At 41.4% G+C, this 26,587-nt stretch overlaps 1 protein-coding gene and 1 pseudogene across 1 annotated transcript in view; one reads left to right on the top strand and one right to left on the bottom strand.

The window, feature by feature from the left end:
• SYNE2 (spectrin repeat containing nuclear envelope protein 2) overlaps positions 1–26,587 on the bottom strand; it is a 349,558-nt gene that overhangs the window by 274,725 nt on the left and 48,246 nt on the right. Inside the window, 1 exon segment of the mRNA XM_045451206.1 lies at positions 18,086–18,215. Coding sequence (XP_045307162.1) covers positions 18,086–18,164 — 79 coding nt within the window. The 5' untranslated portion in view covers positions 18,165–18,215.
• On the top strand, positions 18,227–19,595 carry LOC123583976 (annotated as a pseudogene).

Genomic DNA, 26,587 nt, shown 5'->3' with positions numbered 1-26,587 from the left:
TACTATATAATACTCATAAAACATTTTTCAAGCGGGACACAAAACTTAATCTTAACTTCAAACCTCCCATTTTCCTTTCCCAGAGACAACATTAATTAACTGTTTCCTGTGCATCCTTCTAGATAGATTAAATATAAAAAAAAAAAAACATAAATTCTAAAAGGGCAAGGATTTGTTTGGTCACTGGGCCGCCAGCTTGTAGAATACCTCACAAGTAGAAGGCACTCAGTCAATATTTGTTGAATGAACGTATGCATATGTAAATTAAAGGAATGAACATGACACAACTTCATGTTTTAAGTCGGCAATTAAAAAAGCAGAGATTTAGGGGCGTGTGGGTGGCTCAGTCGGTTGAGCGTCCAACTTCGGCTCAGGTCATGATCTCGCGGTTCGTGGGTTCGAGCCCCGTGTTGGGCTCTGTGCTGACAGCTCAGAGCCTGGAGCCTGCTTCAGATTCTGTATCTCCCTCTCTCTCTCTGCCCCTCCTTGCTCACACTCTGTCTCTCTCTCTCTCTCTCTCTCTCTCTCTCTCAGAAATAAACATTTAAAAAATTAGAAAGAAAGAAAGAAAGAAAGAAAGAAAGAAAGAAAGAAAGAAAGAAAGAAAGAAAGAAAGAAAAAGTATTAATGAAGGATCAAACTATCTTACTGCATGGAGAAGAATTTACTGGCAGCAGTTACTAGGCCTATGTGTTACCCTAGTCCTTGTGTTAATAACACCTGGACAATTTCTTTCTTCAACAAATAAAATGCCTCGAACAAAAGGGCATGTACTATAACGAGACCCAACTCACTGTTCACTGGGACACAAGTGGTAAGGATAACTACATTCAGAAAATAATGCAACACATTTTGGCCATCTCAAAGAATCTTAATCAAGCTGCTCTGGATGGAAAGGGGACTAAAAATAACAAGGCCACCTCTTTTATTGTTCATGGAGATGACAACAAACAGAAATAAATAAAGAAGCAAATTAAGGGAATAAAAATACACAGGCACGCGCAACCAAAACAAGAAAAGCCTAAAATATTTGAAGAATAAACAGGAAAAGGAGTTACTCACCTATAAAAGGGGAAACTATTAACTAACAAAAAAAGCAGGGGGGCATTTTACTACACATTTTCTTGCAACCAACTATAAGCAAACAAACAAGCCAGTAAGGCAAGTAGGACCAAGACTGAGATCTCGCCCATTGAAGGAGAAAAGCGGGGTTTAAAAGCTAACTCCTGACTAACGTAACTCATAATACAGTATGCAACCATCGACAGCATTCTTTTACTTTACCATTCCTCCCCTGGAGAACCTGTGTCCTCCCTACGGAAAACACAGCGCTTGCCTATCAAACTCCGGATCTCAGGACTAAAATCGCACTCTTCCTCTCTCCCTCTCCCCAAATCTGTCCTCACTGGAGTTTCCATCTCATAGATTTGACAGCGCCATCCTTCACCATCTCCAAGGACAGCCTCCCATAAACCAGGTGAAATCTGCCCCCATGTAGCTCTGGTACCCGCTCCCTTCCTACCCCCCTCCCTTGGCTCCCCCAGCCCTCCTGCCCTATCTGCCATCCTCCATGGTTGCTCCTCCCATGGCATCCCATTTCCACCCCGGGGCATCTCTCCAGCCTCAACGCACACAGCTCTCCTCCTTTCCCAGCACCCAGGGTTCCAGCCATTCTGTCTTCTTCCTGGGCTTTTACGAGCTACGTTCCCTCCTGCTCATCAGCTCTTTGTACCAACACGCCTCCTTTCACCTAGTCAACCTCAGGTCACAGCTCAATGGCTCATCCTGAAGGAAACCTAAGTCAAATCTCCCTTTTGTTATTTGCTCTCATAGAGCCATACTTGTACCCCTGCCCCATTTAGCACTTTGCCTCAACTTGTAATCACTGACAAGTTAAGGGCACTGGCTCTAGAGCCAGACTACCTGAGTTCCCCTATACACCACGTGTTATCTGTGTGCCTCTGTCTTCACAACTGTAAAATGGGGCTATGAGTACCTACCTCCAGAGTTGTTAGGAGGATTAAGTATTTAGACTGACATAAATCAGAGGTCAACAAATTATAACTTGACGGTCAGATCTGACCCACAGCCTGTTTTTGTAAGTAAGTTTTGCCGGAACACAGACACGATCATTTGTTTTCCTACTGCCTGTAGCTATTTTCATGCTAAAATGGCAAAGCTGAATAGTTGCGACAGAGACCATATAGACCCCAAAGACTAAAATATTTGCTACCTGGCCCTTTATGGAAAATGTTTGCCAATCCCTGGCGTAGACTATGATTAGTCTAACACAAATAGATATTGGCTATCATATAAAAGAAACATGAAATCATTATGCTAAGTGAAAGAAGCCAATCACAAAAGACCACACATATTCTATGAAATGTCCCAGGAAGGAAATCCATAGAAGCAGAGAGAAGACTCGTGGCTGCCTAGGTCTGGGGGGAAGGAGGGTGGAGGGTTTAGGGTATGACAGCTAAAGGTATGGGGTTTCTTTATAGGGTAACGAAAATGTTGTAAAATGAAACACGATAATGGTTGCACAACTCTGTGACTATACTAAAAACTCCTGGATTATACATATTAAATGGGGGAGTTGTATGGTACATGACTCACATCCCACATTACATCTCAATAAAGCTGTTCCCCCCCCCCACCCCCCGCCCCACCAAAATATTAGCTACTACCTGTGAGATTATTTGATTACTATCTGTCTCCTCATTCGCCTACTGGCTCCACGAGAGCAGGGCTCTGACTCTGTTCCTCATTTTGCCGGCAACACCTACCACGTGTTGAAAGAATCCAGAGAACGCTTGTTGAATGAATAGCTGAATGACTGGAGGAGAAAGGAATAGGGTTCTCTTTCTATTTTTCGCCCAGCCAATGTGGAGATTTAAACACCGGGTTTATTGGGGAAACAGATGACATACAACAAATGATTTATACTTTGAGCCTTGGCATGTGGCACCCAGCGACTTCGTGTTGCCACATGAGTGAACCACACCCCTGTGCAACACCTGAGATTTTCCACACTGAGGCTTTTGTCTCCAGCCTCACTGGAACATAGCTCCCGGCTCCTGCATAAGCAAATCTCATATTTCTAGCAGAAGAGCCCAGGGTACAGATAAAATGCCTAGATCTTGGGGTGCTATTTGTCTCTCCTCTTTCTCACCGTCTTCTGACTCATCTGAGTTGCTCAATAAATATCTGTGGAATGAACAGATCAAAGAAATGACTACATTTCTTTTAACACATATTTCTTACTCCTTACTGCCTCTTACCTGCCACATAACACTGTGAGTGCTTTTCTCCTGAAGATCACGACGTGTGAGCCTGAGCTCTGACCAGACCACACTCAAGCCATCTGTGCTGTGATTACAAACCTAGGATTCTTACTGAACCCAGGATTCAGGGCCACTGTTTAAGTTCAGAGTTCTGTGTCCCACCTCCCTGAGATTCTGATTCAAGGGGTCCACACAGCTGACTTTGAGAAACATCTCTGTAACTGGACTGATTCACGTGGGTGACTTATTCTTGAGCCAACACAAGGACAGGGAAGGGCCTAGCAACAATAGCAATGAAATAATAAACTCTGAGATATTAATATAGTGTAACTCAATATAAATCCTAAGACACACTTGGAGGGGCTCAGAAGGTTTACTGAAACAACTCGTGTCAAAGAATAAGTAGGAATTCACGGTAAGGAACAACGGCACCATTTCATTCAAGCCTTCCAATGAAGTGGTCAGGTAGGCATTTGGTGAAGTAGAAAAATGTAGCTCCCGGAAGATGAAGGATTTTTTTTATTTATTTATTTTGAAAGAGAGAGAGAGAGAGAGAGAGAGAGAGAGAGAGAGCGCATGAGCAGGGAAGAGGGGCAGAGAGAGAGAATCTTAAGCAGGCTCTACACTCAGCGTGGAGCCTAACACAGGGCTTGATCCCATGACCGTGGGATCGTGACCTGAACCATAATCAAGAGTCGTCTGCTCTACCGACTAAGCCCCCCAGGCGCCCCGAAGATGAAGGATTTTTAATGACTCATTCATTAAACATTTATTGCAATCGATCTCACATCTGGTAGAGGACAGTCAAATCCAGATGTGTCTGATACCAAAATCCATGTTCTTTTTGTCATGATTAAAAATCAGCCGGGGCGCCTGGGTGGCGCAGTCGGTTAAGCGCCCGACTTCAGCCAGGTCACGATCTCGCGGTCCGTGAGTTCGAGCCCCGCATCGGGCTCTGGGCTGATGGCTCAGAGCCTGGAGCCTGTTTCCGATTCTGTGTCTCCCTCTCTCTCTGCCCCTCCCCCGTTCATGCTCTGTCTCTCTCTGTCCCAAAAATAAAATAAACGTTGAAAAAAAAAAATTAAAAAATTAAAAAAAAAAAAAATCAGCCAAAATGTCAGATCCATGGCCGCTCCAGCTTACCACCCGATGTCTCTCCCCCGCTTTAAACCCAAACTTTTTGAAAATATGATCTACACTGGCCGTCCTCATGTCCTTACCTACCACTCACTTCTCAAGTCACTACAAGCTGGCTTCTACCCCAACCATTCCAGTTAATTCTGAGCAAGGCTGCCTGTAATATTCCCATTGCTAAACCCTGTGGATACTTCTCAGAATTGGATACCTTGAACCTTCTGATGCTGTTTACTACCCTTTCCATCCTGGAACATTCTTCTTCGTTGGCTTCCATGTCACTTGCCTGGTTTTCTTCCTACTTCTAGGGGCACACCTTCCCAGACTCTGTTATAAGCTTCTTTTGCTTTTTTTTTTTTCTATCTCTGTAATATCCTGCCTTCTCTTTTTCTAGATATTTTCATCTACTCCATAAGAACAAATTACTACTTACCTACTAATGACCTTCCGGAACTTTATCTTCAGCCCAAGTGTCTGCTTCTCCTGAGTTTCGTGTTTATATATCCCGTTTTCTTCTGGGTATCCCCACTTAGTTATTCCCAGACCCTTCAAACTCAACATTGCCAGAAGGGAGTCATCACCTCTAACCAACCCCCTCCCCCAGCAAAGTTGCTCTGCATTTTTTTTCAGTGACTGGTTCCATCATCCACTCCTCTGCCTAAGAACAAGCCTGAGTCACCTTTGATACTTCCCTCTCCTCACTTTCCCATACCCAGTCATTCAAAAAGCCCTAATGCTTACCTCAATAAAGCTAAAAATAAGAACATTTTAAAGATTTAAAGTCCTGAAAACTGTACCGATTAGATATCTCTGGATACCTATTTCTGTCCATCCTCACTGGCACCTCCTTGATCGGGATGCCATTCTCCCTCGGCTGGACCACCCTAACTGACTTCAATTGGCCTTTCCGTCTCCACATTCACTCCCTCAAGACCACACGCCACACTGCGGTCTAGGTGATTTCTAAACCCAGTTCTGATTACGTCTCTACTCACAACCCTTCAATTGCTTCTTTCTGGTCTTAGGAAAAAATTCAAACCCCTGTATATTTACGTGACCTTCTATAGCTTCATCTCTTCATATTCTTCTTCAAACTGTAATACTCAGTCTCACTGAACATCCGTTTCCAAGAATGTGCCACGTTCGGCCCCACCTTCTGGCTTGAATATGCTGTTACCATTGCCTGAAGCGCTCTTCTCATTTCCACCCCGTTCATGTGCTAACATACTTTAGGTCTAAGCTTAGAAATCACTTCTTCTGGGAAGCCTTCCTTGCCCCACAAGACTGGTAGGTGCTCCTACTCTGTACTTCTAGAGAACCACACCTTCTCTCTCTTGCAGCACAGCCATATCATCCTGTAATAGTCTATGTACCTGTCTCCCTGTAATCAGAATGTGCATTTTAGGACAGCACCCTCTATGCGTCATCCCCCGTGTTCAGTATAGTGTCTTGTACACCACACGTGTTCAGAAGCACTTGTCAAATAATGAATGAACACATAAATGAATGGGGAATCTAAGGAAATTAACCTATACTTAGAAAAAGCATAACCAGTAATGGAGTAGTATCTCTTACCTTAAAAAGTCCTACCTTTCTCTTCAGCAAGTACCTGATATCTCTGTTCCCCTTCACAGCAAAATTTCTTCCAAGTATTGATTAATTCACCATCTCTGCTTCCTCACTGCCCATTCTTTCCTCAACCCACTCCAGTCACTCCACCCTTTGAGTGTGGCGAACCCTGTTAGAGCCACCAACTAACTCTATGAGCCCAATCCAGTGGCCATTTCCCTTCAATACAATTGACTTTACCCCTTTCTTGAAATACCTTCATCTGGTTATCAGGCTTGCCTGGTTTTCCTTCTTTGGCTTTGGCTACTGCTTCTCAGTGTCCTTTACATTTCCTCCTCTTCCGCTTCACCTCTAAACACTGAAAGATCCAAAAGTTCTGCTCTAGCTACACATTTTCCACAGGTGATCTCTTCCGGGCCATGGTTTTCATCGTAAATATGCCAGCCACATGTTATGGCTCCCAGATCTGTAACTCTCCCTAGAATTCTGGATCCTTACATCTAACTGTCTACTTGCCATGTCCATTTGGTATCAAATAAGCATCTCATATCTATCATGGCAAAAATAAACTCTTGATCTCCCCACAACTTTGTCTATCAGTCTTCTTCATCGCAATAAATTCCATAACCGACAATTCAATCGCTCAAAGCAAAAATTGAGGAGTTATCCTTGATCTCTCTTATTACTCACTCCAGAAGTCTCAACACTCACAAATATCCCTTGAAAAATCCACGATTCTTTATCTCGTTGCTATCACACTACTACTATCCAAACTTCTGTGATATTTTACCCGGGACCATAACAAAAGCATCCTAACTGGCTTTGCTACTTCCCCTCCCTCCTCCCAGATAATCCCCTCCCCACCCAGCAGCCGGAGTGATATTTCGGAAAGCGTAAATCAGATCGAGTTACTCTCCTGACTAAAACCTTCCAATGGTTTCCCATCCACACACCTTACCTGAGAGCTGACGAATCCCTGCCTGATCCAGCTCTGCCTCGCCTCGCTCTCCCGCATCATCTCATGCCCATGTATTCCAGCCACACCAGGCTCCATGAATTCACCAAGCTTGTTTCTATCTTTGAGCTTTTCCTTGAGCTACTGCTTCAGACTGAAATGCTCTTCCTTTGTTCTTTTTCGGCAGCTCCTTTGTGTTGTAATTCCTCCTTAAATGTCTCCTCCTCAAAGACCTTCACTGACCACCTCAGACTCTACACGGTTTCATTCACTCTCCATCACAAAGCAAACAGAATTTCTCCTAGAAACACAATACTAAGACACTATTGAACCCACAAACACCATATACATACCTCACTGCCTCATGTCTGACGAGATCCATATTTCCATCCTCTCTGAGTTTCCTAAACATTTCACCAGGAAGTCATCGCATAAACCCATTTTTAATCCTCTTCATAGCACCTACCACGTGTTGGTATTTTCCATTATTTACTCTTTGTCTCTCTAACTGAAATACAAGCACTATGCGCATATGAAGCTCGTTGGAGTTGTTCACCTCAGTCTTCTCTTAACCCAAAATAGTGCTTGAAACAGAGTAGCGTGTCAGGAAACATGCTGCATGAACATGTCAGTGAACAGATTTGCCTGCACTCATAAAAACCTAACTGTGTGATAAAGTGCTAAGTGTGAATTCACCTATCCTTTTGAAACATTTTGTTTTGAAGACATCAAACCACACCAGAAGTTCTGCCGAGTAGACGTTCAGACGGAGGCAGACAGGGACACACAGCAGAACTCGTTCCCACTACATAATAATCCTACGTAACTGAAGACAGGGCCAACAATACCAATGTTCGGGAATGATCTTAAATATTACTCAAACTTGATAAAGACTGTGTTCTGATTTGAGCCAAGTGCCCTTCATCTTATAATATTTGGCTGTTGATGCAATTGGTACACCCTGTGCAGTAAAGACAGAAAAGACCAAGGCATGACCAGTGAGTGCTGCCCCGCCCCGGAAGGCAGAGAGCAAGCGTGTGTGGCCATTCTGCTGCCATCTTCTCTCTATGCTCACTCAGCACGCATCACTGCACAGTCAATGACCAGGAGAGAGTATTTACCCAGAATCCCATGTCTCTCTTCCAAAAATATACACATTTAGAACGTTGAACATTTCATTTCTCTGATAAATCATTCATATCCTTTTATCTACTATTTTTAACTGATTCTAAAAATACCTGGTGGTAGTAATCTTCAGTTCTCATACATATTGAGAACAACAAACACAGTTACCTTCTACCAAAATTTCCGTGAATGTTTTAGAAAAACACAGCCATCACAGAAATTGTAATCACCAACACTGAAATCAGACGAGGGAAGTAATCTCTTGAAGAGGCACATTTAGAATAACCTCTAATTTTTAGAGGGTAAAATCACACACTAAACCCACCAAATGGTTATAAATTAATCTCTTATACTGACTTCTTACTTCCCCATTTTCAAGGGGAAATTATTTTGAGTTTTATTTTTCCTGATATACTACTTCAAGCTCTGAATAATTACACTCCCTCCCGACACATACACATACACAAAAGCTCAGTAAAATCTTGTATCTCCCAAGGGGCTAATTAAAAAGGATTCTGATTTCTATAAGGAATGAATGAGATCTTTGTTAACCTACTTTAACAGGACTCTAAATGACCCTGGATTTATCTTGCCCTAGTTTTCAAAATGTAACTGACCCAGAATAAAGTAAGCTTATCCCCACACTCCTGGCAAAAACAAAACCAAAGTTCCCAGAAGCCAAAACTGTACATACACAATCCAAGGCAAAAAATTATTTTTGTCTTAGACTATATAGTGCAAATACCACTGCTTGCAGAGCTGTTTTATTTTCCACTTAACTGGAATATTTTAAGATTATAAAGCCTTAAAATATCAAACTAATAATCTTCCAAGAAAATAGAGCAAAAGAGATCATCAGCTACTATGATATCAGGAACTTCCTAGAAACTTTTGTGTTGGGACAAGTATAATAGCATTAATATCGAGTGAAGAACCATAATTTAATTATTTTCTCTGGGTGTAACCATCACCTAATTGCTAAAAAAAAAAAAAGACCCCAGAGATGATTTGCTTTTATTCCTAATAACTAAGCAGTCTGAATTTGTCAGAGAAACAGAGTTACTGCCGGATAATGCGTGTACTTTTCTTACTCTTCATTCACCATTTCCATCAAAATTCCACACTGGGGACTTGGCTATAAAAGGGTAGAAATCCCATTCAGAAGCTTTTTTAGTAATCTCATTCCTCTTTCTCAGACTTTACATGGTTTCATTCACTCACCATCATAAAGTAAGCAGAATTTCTCTTAGAAACACAATACTAAAACACTATGGAGCCCACAAACACCATATACACGCCTCCCTCTAGAGAGAGCCATTATTTCCATCCTCTCTGGCTGATTTCCCTGAACACTGAGCAATTCTTCTAATTCAGGGTACTTCATGTGTTTTTTTATATTGGAAATGACCACTCATTCATTCATTCATGACCAACTCAAACAGTTGTTTACTGAGCGCCTAAAATATGTCAGAAACATCGTTTGGCCATAAAGATGCCAAGAGCATCCTACGCAGAGCACCTAACACACACTTGGAGGAACTCAGAAGGCTCATTAAAGCAGGCAATGCCCAAGGATGAGAGGGAACTCAAGGATTAAAAAAAAAAAAAAAATCACAAGAAAGGAGATTGGGTGGCTTAGCGGGTCGAGCATCCGACTCTTGGTTTCGGCTCAGGTCATGATCTCACGGCGCGTGGGATCGAGCCCCAAGTTGGGGCTGTGCTGTCAGCACAGAGCTTGCTTGGGATTCCCTCTCTGCCTCTCCCCCTCATGCTCATGCTCTCTCTCAAAAATAAACAAACAAACATTAAAAAAAAAATTACAAGAAGTTCAGCAAGGAGACACCTGACTCCAGGGAAGTTCCTACCAAAATGTTTGATTTTTACAGTCAAACGGAACAGATAACTCACTTTGCAAATAATATTCTAGAGAACACACTCTCATTCTTCACCTCCCTACAACTGAAATGGGAAGAGATACTCGAGACAGCATATTCAGTCATATTGTGGTTGGATTTTCGGTTGGACACCCAAATCAGGAGCAGGCCCCTGTGTAGTTAAGGACTTCAACTCATTTCATGCGAAGGATGAAATCTGCATCCCAGGTCGCTTTCTTTCACGTGATACCAGCAAGGAGAAGCACAGTGTACCACATGCTTCTTCAAGGCGCTCAATCTATTCAACCTTTGTCCCCGTAACAACAAGCCTGCTACACGTGGTCAGCACTCAGTGTTTACTGAACAGATGAATAAAAGTAAACATTACATCACATCACTATGCTTGTCATCTAACCCACTGAACATGAATAATGTCTAAAAAGATCCCATAAAATGAAAGCCTCCGTTGGATGGATACTCAGTAAATAATAAAGTTCGATGTTGTAACAGCCTAACTACAGGGACCCGTGTTTCCCTATCAAGCCCTCCACCAAGTAATGTCTATCCAGAAGGCATAGAGGGTTTTTTAATCTTTTAAAATACATCATCTGGAAGATAACACTAAACAAAACGTGCGAGCACTGTTTGAAATGACACAGTAACTGGGCTGAACATAGTTTTACACGGCTTCACACAGATGGTTAACCATTCACCAGCATTTTGGCAGGACTGCGTGAAAGTTAACTCCTCGTGTGGTGGCAAAGGTAATAGAACACACGCTCCTTCCTAGTTCTTTGTCTAATTAATGATAACATTCTGTATTCAAATGCCATTTTCCTAAAGCATTGGCCTACGTTGTTTTCAAAAGCAAAGTAATTTGCTCTTGTTACAGAAATGTATCACGCCCTCTTATGGTCCACAAATTATATTCACGTGTTATAAAGAAGTAACTGAAATCTGAAACATATAAAGAAAATTTCCAAAATAGTTCAAGATTACCATCGCTGCTGCTTAAAATATCACGAGGTGAGTCATCGTAGGCTCGCAATTCACTCATGATTAATTTGACTTTTAAATGGGCCTTCTACCTGTGCTGTACTTCCCATGACATGAAGTTCTCAAGAGAAGAGTTTCTTTGTGAACAGCATATTATATCTACAATTTACTGTAAGTACATCGATATACGGCCTTATTATCTGTTGCTATTAAATACTTAATGAAAACACACTAAATAAAAAGAGAGTTAATAACGTGGACATTATAGCTGCTACCACTATTACCCCAATCAGCTCAGCTTCTAGACCTTGGAGCCGCTCTATTATTATCCAGATTCAGTAGTTTCAGAACCCTGCTGAGCGTTTCACCTCGATGGTGTTCACACCCGTCCCATACTTTCATATTCACTATTTAATTCTAATCCAGGCAAACGTTACCCAACACCCAGCTATTTGCAAACCTTTCTAACTGGTTTCCCCAGCTCCACTTTCTGGCTCCTTTCAAGTCTTCCTACACCCCAAGCCAGATTGATCTCCTAAAGTACACTTTGACCTCCAGCCATGTACTCTCACCCTCAAGACTCAATAGCCACTCACAGCCTAAAGACAAAATCCCCAAACTTCTTGGGTTTGAATTCAGCCCCCTTAGGGATCTCAATCTCAGAAATACTACTAAAGAAATTCCTACTTTGGTCTCAAATTAAATGAAGAACAAAGAAAGTCCCTTCCAACTTGAAAATTCTGTGATACTCATCCAACTTACCCCTTATTGCTTCCATAATCATATCTATCCAGTACTCCAAAGATTTATTCCCCAAGCACACCTTTCCCACCTGAAGAGCTTGGCACAGCTCTTCATACAAAATATATATTTAGTATTTTCTTAGGATAAAAGGAAAGGAAGCACCTGTTATTTTGCCAGATAAGAAAACCAGTGAAAAAATTTAAAGAAATTCTGTAACAGACATCTTGGTAAAGCAAATAATTTTTAAAGATAGCTGTTTATTTATTATTTTCATAGCCTCAACTTTCACATATCATTTTATTTAAAATGTGGACCATCCAACGTAGTACAAAATGCACTAGCCTAAAATAAATTCCATTTTACATTAATCTGCTCAAATTCACATTCACAAACGGCATTTCTTTCCCTTCCCAACAATCCATTTCAACATCATGCTCCTCATTAGACTAAGAGAACATAAATATCTCCCCACAAAAAGGGCCTTCATGAGGACATTTACTCAAACATCACACGAAAGATGAACAAAAAGAAAGATGAAGTTGCTTGTTTGTTGTCCTGCTCTATGAGTTTCAGCAAAGCACTGCCTCATTTCCTGGGCCTGATTCATTGCAGGCCCTGCACACGTGGGAAATATGTTTTCATAGCCTATCTACAATGAGTTACTACATTTCAACACAGACATCTTACTTAATTTTTTCTCAAGCTGATTACTCTAAGTCAGGGTATAATTGTCTCATCTGAGATACGTTTGGCTAAAGTAAAGCAGGCATTGTAAGTTAAGTAGGTCTCTGTCTCTAAAAAATGTTCTGAAATTAGAAGAAAAAAACTTCCTTATGAGCAGTGGCCCTGAGCTTCTCATATTACATAAAATCTCTTTTCTCACATTACTCCAAGGATCATTACGCACACATGAATTTTGTGAAATACAAGTCTGATAACATAATGTACAAAGCCAAATACTTTTAAGACTGTTGTCAACAGCTTGCCATTCAGTCATAGTTAACTAAGGTACATAAAATCATCTGTTGATTTTTTGTCTAAATAGCTAATAATTCTGCTTTGAAACCAAAGTTATCTTTAGAAATATATAAAAGCCCCAATGTTTATAGCAGCACTATCAACAATAGCCAAAGTATGGAAAGAGCCCAAATGCCCATTGATGGATGAATGGATAAAGAAGATGTGGAATATATATACAATGGAGTATCACTCAGCAATCAAAAAGAATGAAATCTTGCCATTTGCAGCTATGTGGATGGAACTAGAGGGTAGTATGCTAAGCGAAATTAGTCAGAGAAAGACAAATATCATATGACTTCACTCATATGAGGACTTTAAGACACAGAACAGATGAACACAAGGGAAGGGAAGCAAAAATAATATAAAAACAGGGAGGGGGACAAAACAGAAGAGACTCTTAAATATGGAGAACAAACAGAGGGTTACTGGAAGGGTTGTGGGAGGGGGGATGGGCTAAATGGGTAAGGGGCATTAAGGAATCTACTGCTGAAATCATTGTTGCAGTATATGCTAACTAATTTAGATGTAAATTAAAAAAATAGAATTACAGGGGCGCCTGGGTGGCGCAGTCGGTTAAGCGTCCGACTTCAGCCAGGTCACGATCTCGCGGTCCGTGAGTTCGAGCCCCGCGTCAGGCTCTGGGCTGATGGCTCGGAGCCTGGAGCCTGTTTCTGATTCTGTGTCTCCCTCTCTCTCTGCCCTTCCCCCGTTCATGCTCTGTCTCTCTCTGTCCCAAAAATAAATAAATGTTGGAAAAAAAAAAAAATAGAATTACAAAAATTACCCAAAAAAAAGAATAAAAAAAAAAGAAATACATAAAAGTTCCTTCTTCCCTCCCCTCCCTTCACCCTTCCTTCCTTCCTTTCTCCCTCTTTCTTTCTTTGTTTCTTTCTTTCAACTCAAAGAACTTCAGCCAGAAGAACTATAAACCTACTAATAATAATGTAGAACTTAACCGTTGAGAAATGTATTCATGTCACAGTTAAGCTTTCATTCTACAGTCACGGGAACCTCTCGGTTGATATCCCTGAGTGTACCTCGCTAATGTGAGCACCCCTTGCCCAGTATAAATCTGATTACATTACAGTATTGGCTTTCCTCCTTTCCCCCTACAGAGCAATGCATCTAGTACTACGTTCCCCTAAATGGATCATAAAGAAAAATCATTCACACTGGCAGTGCATGTATATTACATTCCCATTGCCAAACAGCCCATATTTATCTCTTATTGCAAAGCAGACTTTATTAGCCTAGTATAATTCAAAACATGCTATGAGAAACCACTCGATTCTTAGTAACTTGTTAATTATTTTGAGTTATTTGAGAACCTGAGATCATTAATGTTACTTGAAGATGCCCACCCATATTCTGGATGTGTAAGTTTATTATGGATTAACTAGAATAAGGTTAAGATTTAAGTAGATTTTCCAAAGAGAATGTTAGGGAAATTCCTTCTTTCAAATATGTCTACACGTGTTGACATGCGAGGGGGTGTGTGGTGCAGTAGAAAGAAAACAATCCTCTAGGTCAAGGCCCAGCTCTGCCTCTCACTGTGTGACTCTGGGAAAGTAATTCGATCTCCCTGAGCCACAGCGATCCTCTCTGTACCTTGAAGATAAAAACATCTACCTCACAACGTGGTTGTGAGGACTGAATGTGCACAAGAGTGCTGTGCATGCTACAGCCTATGATATAGAAGTCTTAGAACGCACTGCAGTGGGGAAGAAAACATTATGAGATATAATCATTGTAATACTATCAGTGCCAAAATAAGTACTGTGGGAGAACAGAGGAGGAAGTGCGAATCTCAGCCAAAGAGAGAGCACGGCTAAGGAGGAGGCTGAGTCCAGCTGATTTGGGGATGGATGAGGGATCCACGAGGGATAGGTGAGCTGGATTGCTTCCAGCAGGAAGAGGAGAGGGGGGGTTACAGCAGGACAGCCTGCACGAAAGCACACAGGCAGGGGGAGTACAGACCCTCAGGCAGCCATACAGCCGGAGCACAGGGTGCTTATGGGGGTGAAATGGGAGACGAGGGCAGAGAGAAAGGAGCACCAGACTGGAAGAGCCTGTGTGCCACACCAAGAGGTCTAGACTATCCCACATGTGATGGGAAGCCACTGAATAGAAAAATGTCAAAACAAAAACAAAAACCAGTAAAAACCAGACTCTGGTTTATAATTTTTTTCTATACACTAAGCAGTTTCTATTCTAGCTGTGTGCTCATAGACAAGAAATCTTTGGGGACAAAGATTTTGACTGTAAATATATAAAAAGAAGTTACAGGGGCACCTGGGGGGCTTAGTCGGTCAAGCATCCAACTCTCGATCTCAGCTCAGGGCATGATCTCACAGTTCGTGAGTTCGAGTCCCATGTCAGGCGCCGCACTGACAGTAGGAGCCTGCTTGGGATTCTCTCTCCCTTTCTCTGCCTCTCTCTCTCTCTCTCAAAATAAATAAATCAACTTTTTTTTTAATTTTTTTTTTAATGTTTATTGATTTTTGAGACGGAGAGAGACAGAGCATGAACAGGGGTGGGTCAGAGAGAGAGAGAGGGAGACACAGAATATGAAACAGGCTCCAGGCTCTGAGCTGTCAGCACAGAGCCCGATGCGGGGCTCGAACCCACAAACTGCGAGATCATGACCTGAGCCGAAGTCGGACGCTTAACCGACTGAGCTACCCAGGCGCCCCTCAAAATAAATAAATAAACTTTAAAAATAAAAAATAAATAAAAAATGAAAAGAAGTTACAACGCCTTTATTAAACTCATACTCTGTGTCAGGTACTGAGCTAAGCCCTTTGAATGCGTTATGTATCATTGTTCACCTTCAAAACACAGAAGCAACACAGGCATCACCATCCGTATCTTAAGTGTGAGGAAACTGAGATTCAAAAAAGATAAAGCCTTTTGTCCAAGTTCAAAGAACTAGCAAGTGCCAGAGCTAGAAACAGAAATTAAATTTTTGTTACTATTTAGTGATGCACTCTCTTCCTGATATGTTTCAGGCTACATGAGCTCCTACTCACGTGCCACCAAAACTTCAGAGAAAAACACGAAAACATCAGGGCTTTTTTTTTTTTTTTCCAGTTGAATGAAATTTTTTTTTTTAAATGTTTTTATTTATTTCTGAGACAGAGGGGGACAGAGCATGAGCAGGGGAGGGGCAGAGAGAGAGGGAGACACACAGAATCTGAAGCAGGCTCCAGGCTCTGAGCCATCAGCACAGAGCCCAACGCGGGGCTTGAACTCACAGACCGTGAGATCATGACCTGAGCTGAAGTCGGACGCTTAACCGACTGAGCCACCCAGGTGCCCCGAATGAAATTTTTTTAATTTAACTTAAAATTCCAGCGTAGTTAACATACAGTGTCATACAGTGGTTCAATAGTTCTGTACATCACCCAGTGCTCATCACAAGTACGATCTTTAATCCCCATCATCTATTCTACCCAGCCCCCCCACACACTTATTCCAGCTACTTATGGATATTGTATGACACTATAAAAAATATACTTACTGAAAACCTTTACAATTCTTACCTCAAGTACTACCTCAACATATTATGTTTCTTAGCCTACACAAATTACATTACAGTTATTTTTAAAAGGCTGATACAGGGGTGCCTGGGTGGCTCAGTCGGTTGGGCGTCCGACTTCGGCTCAGGTCACGATCTCGCGGTATGCGAGTTCGAGCCCCGCGTCAGGCTCTGTGCTGACCGCTCAGAGCCTGGAGCCTGTTTCAGATTCTGTGTCTCCCTCTCTCTCTGCCCCTCCCCTGTTCATGCTCTGTCTCTCTCTGTCTCAAAAATAAATAAATGTTAAAAAAAAATAAATAAAAATAAATAAAAATAAAAGCCTGATACATATAGGCACAGTCTAGTGCAATAGGCATCTGACCCCCAAATCAAGAAGCTAATCATTCAAATCATGTTTTTCTAATTAAAAATAAAATATCAGAAAGTCATTTGGGGAGTCACGAATGACTCAAATAGAAGTAATGTACAGCGAGCAGCTATAGTTAATAATACCATATAGTATATTTGAAAATCGCTAAGAGAGGGGTGCCTGGGTGGCTCAGTCAGTTGGGCATCTGACTTCGGCTCAGGTCATGATCTTGCGGTTCATGGATTCAAGCCGCACATCGGGCTCTGTGCTGACAGCTCAGAGCTTGGAGCCTGCTTCAGATTCTGTGCCTCCCTCTCTCTCTCTCTCTGCCCCTCCCCTGCTCGTGCTCTCTCTCTCTCTCTCTCTCTCTCAAAAATAAAAACATTAAAATAGAAAAGGAAAGAAAATTGCTAAGAGAGCAAATCTAAACAGTTCTCATGATAAGAAAAAAAAAATCTGTAATTATATATGATATTAACCAAACTTACTGTGGTGATGATTTCACAGTACACATAAATATCAAATCATTATGTTGTACACCTGAAACTAATATGATGTTGTAGGTCAATTATACCTCAATAAAAAATAAAGTACAGGGGGCCCGGGTGGCTCAGTCAGTTAAGCGTCCTACTTCAGCTCAGGTCATGATTTCACAGTCTGTGAGTTCAAGCCACGCATCGGGCTCTGTGCTGACAGCTCAGAGCTTGGAGCCTGCTTCAGATTCTGTGTCCCCCTCTCTCTCTGCCCTTCGTCCGCTCACTCTGTCTCTCTCTCAAAAATGAATAAACATTAAACATTTAAAAAAATAATAATAAAGCACAAAATAAAATGACTCAAAATCTATGGCTTTTAAGTAACATTCGAAGAATTTTGTATAATGCCCTACATAATCTTAAAGATTACTTTAAAATAACATAGTCTCATAAATATTTTCAAAGGCTTACCATAGCTTTATTTCTTCTACACTAGCTAACTTCACTCAGCTCCAAGATTTGTTTTATCAACAAGGGTGAAAAGTCTAATGAATTTTCAAAGTGCAAAACAAATATTGCCAGACTCCACAAGAAGCACTAAAAAAAACACAGTCAGTACTGGGTCTGCATAAATGCACACACGATTCATATGATTGAAAGGTCATTCACTTATAATACTACTACTATTCTTTTCTATTTGGAGAAAATAAGGATGTACATTTAAAAGAGGCTATGCAAAAAAGATGTTAAATGAGTGCAAACAATTCCAAGCAAACCATGGTTAACTATTTTCACTACAAATGAAATGCATATACTCAAGAATGAGAAACCAAGATACCCAATTCCTTCCAGATATTTCTTACTCTCTTAGACTGCTGAGGTAGCAGTAAAGACATGTACACATACTGCAAGGTTGTACAATTGGAAAAATACTGAAGAAAGGCAGAAAGCAGAAGGATTTGAGACAGATGAGGGTAAGGTTTCCACAGTTGCCATGGGTGTTACCCCACCCAACCGTAATTACCTTGCAGTGTAATATGGCGACCATCAATGCCCAAGGAAACCTGTTCATCCTCGGTGGGAAGCACAGGACTAGACGCCATCCTTTGACTCACTGGAGATTATATCATGTCCATCTCAGTTAAAGAAGTGAACTAAAAGTAAAAGGGATAAATGCTCATTAGTGACTCTGCAACCCTGCATCTCGAATAGACATGACCCCCCGAAAGCAACAGCAAACGAAAGCTGCCCTCCCACAAGAAGCAGTTTTCTAGTGAGTGTTTCCTTAGTTCATGAGGAAAAGAAGACTACGCCTTCTTTTTTGAATCATAATCAAGATTTTGCCCTGTGACCTATTCGAGTTGCTGGCAGGACTCCCAAAGAGCTAGCAGGGTGGATTCTATACCAGTGGGGAAAAGAAAAGCTACCCAATTAGATTCCGGAACTTGTTTAGGGGACGGAAAGTTGACGCAAACGGACATCTTAGGTGCTTGTGTGTACTTTATTGTGAACTTGAACCTGCAAGAATTTTCTTTATAACTTTTTATAAAGTTTATAAAGTTTTTCATAAAGTTATTAAAGTCTATAAAGTTTTAGTTCCTCTTCTGCTCCGTAAATGTTGCCATTTACTGGAAACAATAACAACTGAGCTTGAGCTTGCAAAGTGAAACTAAAAAATAAACTATATGAAAAAGAATGTTTTGATGAAGCTACCTATTATATTGAATTATTTTCCCAAGTACTTACTTTTCCACACATTTCTTTCTCTATCCCCACTCTGATCCTTAAAGAATCCTGCCAGTAAGAGGAATTCTAACTGTGCAATTCTTTATTGTTTCGGGTATGTATATGGCACTATTAGCATCTTAGGGGCTGAAAAACTTGACTTTTCCCATAAAGATGACTTTCTTATCAAATAAACCTGACCAAATATATAAAAATATAAAATGTATTAGGGAATGGATAGAAAAATGCGTAAATACACAGATACCTGATCAGGCAAGTAGAGCAAAACATTAGTGGTCGAATCTATGTGTTCAGCATATCAAAGATGTTCACTGTAAAATCCTTTTCCATTCGCGTATATTAGAAATTCTTTATAATAAGATATTGGGAAGGAGACAACCAAAAATGAATATACCTGAGGCCAACAGCTAGATAAAATCAATCATATCCAACAGATCACTTTACACAAAGAATAAAAATCATTCGATTTTGAAAAATCAGTCAATGCAACAGACAGTCTTCAAAAATCTTTTGGCTCCAGGGCAAGGAGGCTGTGGCATCGGCGGGTGCCAGGAGTTTCCAGCTCCAGACAGGATGGTCAGGGTTGTTTGTAATGACCAGCTAGGGAAGAAGGTCCCCGCTACACTGATAACATCCATCAGGGACCTTAAGAAGCTGATCACAGCCCAAAATGGCACCCATTGTAACAAGATCATCCTGAAGAAGTGGTACACAATTTTTAAGGACCACGTGTCTCTGGGGAATAAGAAATCCACGGTAGGATGAACCTGGAGCTTTAGTATCAATAGAGCACAATTCCTTCCCCCTGTCTTGCTCTGCCCTGCCCTGCCCTGCGCTCTTCTCCCATCCTTACTCCCACATTGGTGTGGATGCTTGTTTTTAAAAACTTATGTTAAGGGCGCCTGGGTGGCTCAGTCAGTTAGACATCCTACTTCGGCTCGGGTTATGATCTCATAGTTTATGAGTTCGACCCCCTACGTCGGGCCCTGTGCTGACAGCTCGAGCCTGGAGCCTGCTTCAGACTCTGTGACTTCCTCTCTCTCTGCCCCTCCTCTGCTCACATTCTGTCTCTCTCTTTGTCTGTCTCTCAAAAATAAATAAACGTTAAAAGATATTTAAAAACTCATGTTAATGGGGCGCCTGTGTGGCTCAGTTGGTTAAGGGTCTGACTCTTGATTTCAGCTCAGGTCATGATCTCACGGTTCATGAGATGGGGCCAGGTGTGCGTTCTGCACTGACAGTGCAGAGGCTGCTTGGGATTCTCTCTCTTTGCACTTTCTCCCTTCTGCACTTACGCGCTGGCGCTCTCTCTCTTTCTCTCTCAAAATAAACTTAAAAAAAACCCATTTTAATAAAATCTTAGAAATTGCCAAAAAAAAAAAAAAAACCCCAAAAACCCAACAACGTTCAATTGCATCTTCCCCACTCCTGTTTATCATCCAAAATTCCCTTATTATCTCTCCCACGGATCACTGTTGTTAAAGATTTTACGCACCGAATAAACTATCCTTGTCAATTAACAGCTAATTTGTTTTACCCTCGGCATTAAGATGAATCAGAGACCGCTTGAGTTAACGGTGCTACAATACTTCGCCGATATGCTCCTAACCAAAATGAAAAGCTGTTTGCCAGCTCAAGTGAGCCCGTGCAGCCTGACAACTGACGAAGGTACCAATGTTCTCCACTTTTGACGTAACGAGACAACTACTACCCCTTCCCATACCCAACGGCTCCTGAACCCCAAGTGAAGACAAAGCACTTCATGATGACAGGAGAAAAACTGAATTCTAGAATGACTTTCCTAAGGGCATCCACTATTCCCCGCCAGGACTATTTTCTTAAGGGGGGGTTAATAACAATAGTAGCAAACACTTACATAGCACTTAACATATACAGGCACTGTTCTAAGCACTTTGCACATACAGCCTCATTTAGTCTGTAACACCTGTAAGGGTTGGGTAGTCTAATTACCCCCATATTTGAAAAACCAAAACAAGGGGCGCCTGGCTCAGTCGGTTGGGCGGCCGACTTCGGCTCAGGTCATGATCTCGCGGTGAGTTCGAGCCCCACGTCGGGCTCTGTGCTGACCGCTCAGAGCCTGGAGCCTGTTTCAGATTCTGTGTCTCCCTCTCTCTGACCCTCCCCTGTTCATGCTCTGTCTCCCTCTGTCTCAAAAATAAACATTTAAAAAAAAATGTCACATACAGCTGTCTATGGACACATAGCTAATAAATGATGGAATGAAGATTTGAATCCAAGGGGTTCTGTGAAGAGCCACCAAAACATTTTGATGTCTCATTGAGCTAGCTGAAACTGCCATATTTTGTTTATTCCTTCTTTCATGCATTTACTCAGCAACTGTTTATATGTGCTAGTTCCTGCTCTCAAGGAATTCAATCTCCTGGGGATGACAAATGAACATAATATTGAGTGAGATCCTCGAAGGAATGTATGTAGAAGGCACCGTACAAGCAAAGGAAGAGACCCATCCCACACTCAAAGCTAGAGACAGATGGGGCCGTCAGGAGTGCACTTATCACAAAACAGCATTTCACTCCAAATGGTCCCATTAACATTATTTGAAGAAGACCTTGAAGTTAATAAGAATGTACCTGAGAATCACTCATTGTCATTCACTATCAATCAACCATAAAGTATTAAATGAAGGGGAAAGAACTTAAACTAAAAACAGAACAGAGAACAAATTGATAACCAGAGAATCAAGTGTTCCTGTGCTAAACTGGTATGTGAGATTCACTATATCGCATATTAAAGTTGAAGAAAAAAAAAACTGTATTCATTAAAAAAAAAAAAAAAGAAAGGCTAGACCTTAAAACAACTACAGTTGACACAGGTTTGAACTGCGCAGGCCCACTTACACAAAGATTGTTTACAGTGCAGCACTGGAAATACATTTTCTCTTCTTTATATTTTTCTTAACATTTCCTTTTTCTCTAGCTTACTTTATTGCGAGAATATAGTATATATTAACATAGCATACAGAATATGTGTTAATCAACTGGTTATGTTATCAGTAAGACTTCCAGTCAACAGTAGGGGATTAGTAGTTACGTTTGGGGAAAGTCAAAAGATATACATGTATTTTCAACTGCGTGGGGGGGGGGGGGGGGCGGGGACCAGTGCCCCTGACCCCCATATTGTTCAAGGGTTAACTGGATTTGCCTGAGAGGTTTCTGTTTTTAATAGGATAAACTTAACAGGATAATACTTTTTTTTATTTACTGAAAAATGTCTTCGAGTTTCTAAAATATGTCCACCAAAAGTAAAACCAGGGGTGCCTGGGTGGCTCAGTCGGTTAAGCCTCCAAGTTGGGCTCAGGTCACGAGTTCGTGGGTTCAGTTCGTGGGTTCAGGCCCCGCATCGGGCTCTGTGCCGACAGCTCAGAGCCTGGAGCCTGCTTTGGATTGTGACTCCCTCTCTCTGCCTCCCCCCAACTTGTGCACGCAAACGCTTTCTCTCTCTCAAAAATAAATAAACATTAAAAAAAAAAAAGGTAAGACCAAACTTTAAAGACTGACTCAGTTGAAAGCGGTAGATTATTAACCCAAATATTGTCTTAATACAACTATTAAGAGAGAGTAAGAAGGGCGTGGCCGTGGGCTCACAGGACTCGCAGGGTCTCCGGCCCAACTCCCATCTCATTGTGTTCCATCTTCTCTGTGCAGCTAGAATCAACACAGAAGAGCCCTTCCCAAGGGCTCCGTGTGGCTTTCCAGGGGCTCCTTTCCTTTTCAAAGAAAAGTTACACACAATTATGTGACAAAGCCAGGGATTAGAATGAAAATAACAGACCAGCTTCAGGCACACAACCAAAGACTGGGTAAAAAATTAATGCACTGGCAGTAAAGATTCTAAAATCAAGTGGAATGGTGTGGAATTATGTTTTTAAAATTCAGATAAACTAATAGGCACACTTCTATAAATGGCATAGCTACTTTGAAACGACTGTGGCTTGCTTAGGCAAGATATATTTTTTGAAAACTTTTTTTAATGTTTTTCTTTTATTTTTGAGAGAGAGAGAGCACGAGCGGGGGAGCGGCAGAGAGAGAGAGGGAGACACAGAATCTGAAGCAGGCCCCAGGCTCCAAGCTGTCAGCACAGAGCCTGATTTGGGGCTTGAACTCACAAACTGTGAGATCATGACCTGAGCTGAAGTCAGCCGCTCAACCAACTGAGCCACACAGGCACCCCTAGGCAATATATCTTAATATTCTTCTGGTGTCTCTAAAACCTCAAACACTAGAGAATTTCCCTTTTTTAAAGAAATCTTGGCATTTACTTTGGATTATTATACTTAGGATGTTTTTCAATTCAAAAATAAAATTTGAATGGAGATTATCTCTCATGAACGGAATTATGGGTGATTTTTATTTCCTTCCTTTTGCTTAATCTGCATTTTTTTTAAAATTTTTTTTTAATGTTTATTTATTTTTGAGACAGAGAGAGACAGAGCATGAATGAGGGAGGGTCAGAGAGAGAGGGAGACACAGAATCTGAAGCAGGCTCCAGGCTCTGAGCTGTCAGCACAGAGCCCGACGTGGGGCTCAAACTCACGGACCGTGAGATCATGACCTGAGCCGAAGTCGGACACTTAACCGACTGAGCCACCCAGGCGCCCCTAATCTGCATTTTTAAAATTTCAAATGGTGAATGCATCTTCCTGCTACAATAAGGGAAACATTTTTGCTTTTATTTTAATGATAGGACAACAAAATGGGGAATAAGGTATTATTTAGTTCAAGGTCAAGTCTCCAGTTGATTTGCTATGAAACATGTATATCTGTATCTTCAAAATGAGAAAAATACTCTCTTGACACAAATAAAATTTTAGAAAACTTTTCTGGCTTTGTCTTCTAGAAAACAGTTATTCTAGAAATTTCTAGAAAAGATTCCTGAAAACCTTATTGGTACCGCAACAGGTCTCTTATTTCCTCATTATTAGATAGTTTGCTAATGAGTCCTGGCAGTCTGACAGCACTGGAAAAATTACTGTGTCGTACGAGGAAAGGGACATCTATCTCATCTTCAGAGGCTGATCAGAAAGTCTACCATGGAAGGACGTAGGAAGTACACTCAGGTAACTCTTCAACAGAGTGATTTAAATGTCACCACTTGGGGCGCCTGGGTGGCGCAGTCGGTTAAGCATCCGACTTCAGCCAGGTCACGATCTCGCGGTCCGGGAGTTCGAGCCCCGCGTCGGGCTCTGGGCTGATGGCTCAGAGCCTGGAGCCTGTTTCCGATTCTGGGTCTTCCTCTCTCTCTGCCCCTCCCCCGTTCATGCTCTGTCTCTCTCTGTCCCAAAAAAAAATAAATAAACGTTGAAAAAAAAATTTAAAAAATAAACGTCACCACTTGTTCCCATCGTTTTTTCCTAGTCTTCGTCTACACCACATTATTTACGATCTACCTAGCAGTTCTGAAGGAGGTCGCTTTGTCAGGTGAGTTGCAGCGCTATTCCTAGCCACAGGCCGTTATTAGCAGTGATCTGCTTACAAGCTCCCAGCAGAAAGGTGGTGACACAAATGCAGTAAGTTTCTTCAACTTTTTCCTGCTAACTTTTCCTAACCCCGCTATCACCTCTCCTGTCATCACCGCTTAACCAGAAGCTATGGTACAAATTCAGACCAGGTGATTTCTTTTTTAACTGAAGTACAGTTGACACACAACGTTACACTTGTCTCAGTTGTACAACACAGTGGTCCCACAAGTGCACACATTATGCTGTGCTCACCACAAGCGTGGCTACTGTCACCACGCAACGCTATTACAACACTGTTGATTACACTCCCTAGGCTGTACCTTTTATCCCTGTGACTTATTCTTTCCGTAACTGGAAGCCTGTATCTCTCACGGCCCTTTACCCATTTTGTGCAGCCTCCCACAGCCCTCCCCTCAAACAACCATCAGTTTGTTCTCTGCATCTAAAGGTCTGTTTCTGCTTTTTGTTTGTTTAGATTCTACAAGTAAGTGAAATCATAAGGTATTTGTCCTTCTCTGTCTGACCTATTTTACCTGGCATCATACCCTCAGGGTCCATCCATTTTGTCTCAAATGGCAAGATTTCATCTTTTTATCACTGTATAACTTTCCATTGTGTGTACATGACACATCTTCTTTATCCATTCACCTACTGACGGACACTTGGGTTGCTTCTGTATCTTGGCTATTGTAAATAACGCTGTAATACACATAGGGGTGCATGTATCTTTTGGAATTAGTATTTTTGTTTTCTTTAGGTAAATACCCCGTAGTGGAATTACTGAGTCATACGGTGCTTCTATTTCTAATGTTTTGAGGAAGCTCCATACAGTTTTCCACAGTGGCTGCACCAGTTTGCATTCCCACCAACAGTACACAAGTGTTCCTTTTTCTCCACATCTTCGCCGACACTTGTGATTTCTTGTCTTTTTGATTCAAGCCATTTTGACAGGTGTGAGGTGATGTCTCACTGTGGTTTTGATTTGCATTTCCCTGATGATGAGGGATGTTGAGCATCTTTCTATGTGTCTGCTGGCCATCTGGATGTCTTCTCTGGAAAAATCAGACCAGTTAACTTTTAAGTTCCACTCTACTATCTCTTTCCAGGCATTTGATTTTCCTAATAACCACCTCAAAATGCCAGAAATCAATTTTAACCAGTCACTATACTTTTGGAAAACAAATATGTAGCAGTTCTCTGGATAGAATAGTGCTCACAACAAAGCAGGGTCACTCACCAGCCAATACCAACTGGGCTGCTGAAACACCCACTCCAACCACGATAACAGCATTCTGAGTGAACATAGCCACTTCCCTAAAAGAGCCCGTGTTGGCCTTGACCAAATCTTAAATGCTCTGAACTGTGGCATCCACTATCCACTGACTGCTACAGAATGGGAATGATAGTATGTATCTTACAGGGTGGTTGTTGGAACTCAATAAAAAAGCACATGCAACTTAAAAACTACAGTAACAACTAACATTTATTGAGTGCTTACTGTGGTAGATGCACTACAGTATATAAATGGTATTTATTATAATCTGTGAAATGAATTTATCAAGATTCTCCCTTTGGTTTTGTTTTGTTTTTGAGAGACAGACCACAAGCGAGGGACTCATCACAATACAAAAATGAAGAGTAAAAAAACTTAAGGACAAAAACTTCCAAAGTTATGAAAGCTGGTATGTTCAATTATCACAGATCTAGAAAGCCTGCACTTAGGAAGTAGTTATTTTGAATTTCCATCAGTACATTTTAACCTTAAAATTCTGCTCTCCTACCCTACACTCAAATTTTCTAAAGATCATAATTCCCCCAACAAAAGTTTCCTGCCTTTGCTACCACCAGATCACCAATCTCCCAAAAATCCTGGATATGTCTTTAACCCAATGTCTTCTCTTCCTTCCTTTTGTCATCATCTCTACCCATGACCTCATTATTTTTTATTTTTATTTACTTACTTACTTATTTATTTATTTATGTAGGTTTCATGCCCAGTGCAGAGCCCAATGCAGGGCTTGAACTCATGACCCTGAGATCAAGACCTGAGCTGATATCAAGAGTCAGACACTCAACTGACTGAGCCACTCAGGCATCCCGTCCAGTCGCCATCTTGATCTATAGGCAAAATATGTACCTACGTATCTGAGTGGCTTCTTTCCTCTGGCACCGTGAGACACAAGGATAGCTTTCTTGGAAAGAAACCCGGTCATGGCTATCCTGGCTTCTTCCCTCCTTAGGACCCCTGGCCTCAATAATCATACTCCTAATTATTCGCCC

Source organism: Leopardus geoffroyi, chromosome B3 (genome assembly GCF_018350155.1).
Source record: "Leopardus geoffroyi isolate Oge1 chromosome B3, O.geoffroyi_Oge1_pat1.0, whole genome shotgun sequence".
NCBI lineage: Eukaryota > Metazoa > Chordata > Mammalia > Carnivora > Felidae > Leopardus > Leopardus geoffroyi.
The sequence above is the reverse complement of the archived record's forward strand: the minus strand, read 5'-3'. Positions and strand labels throughout refer to the sequence as shown.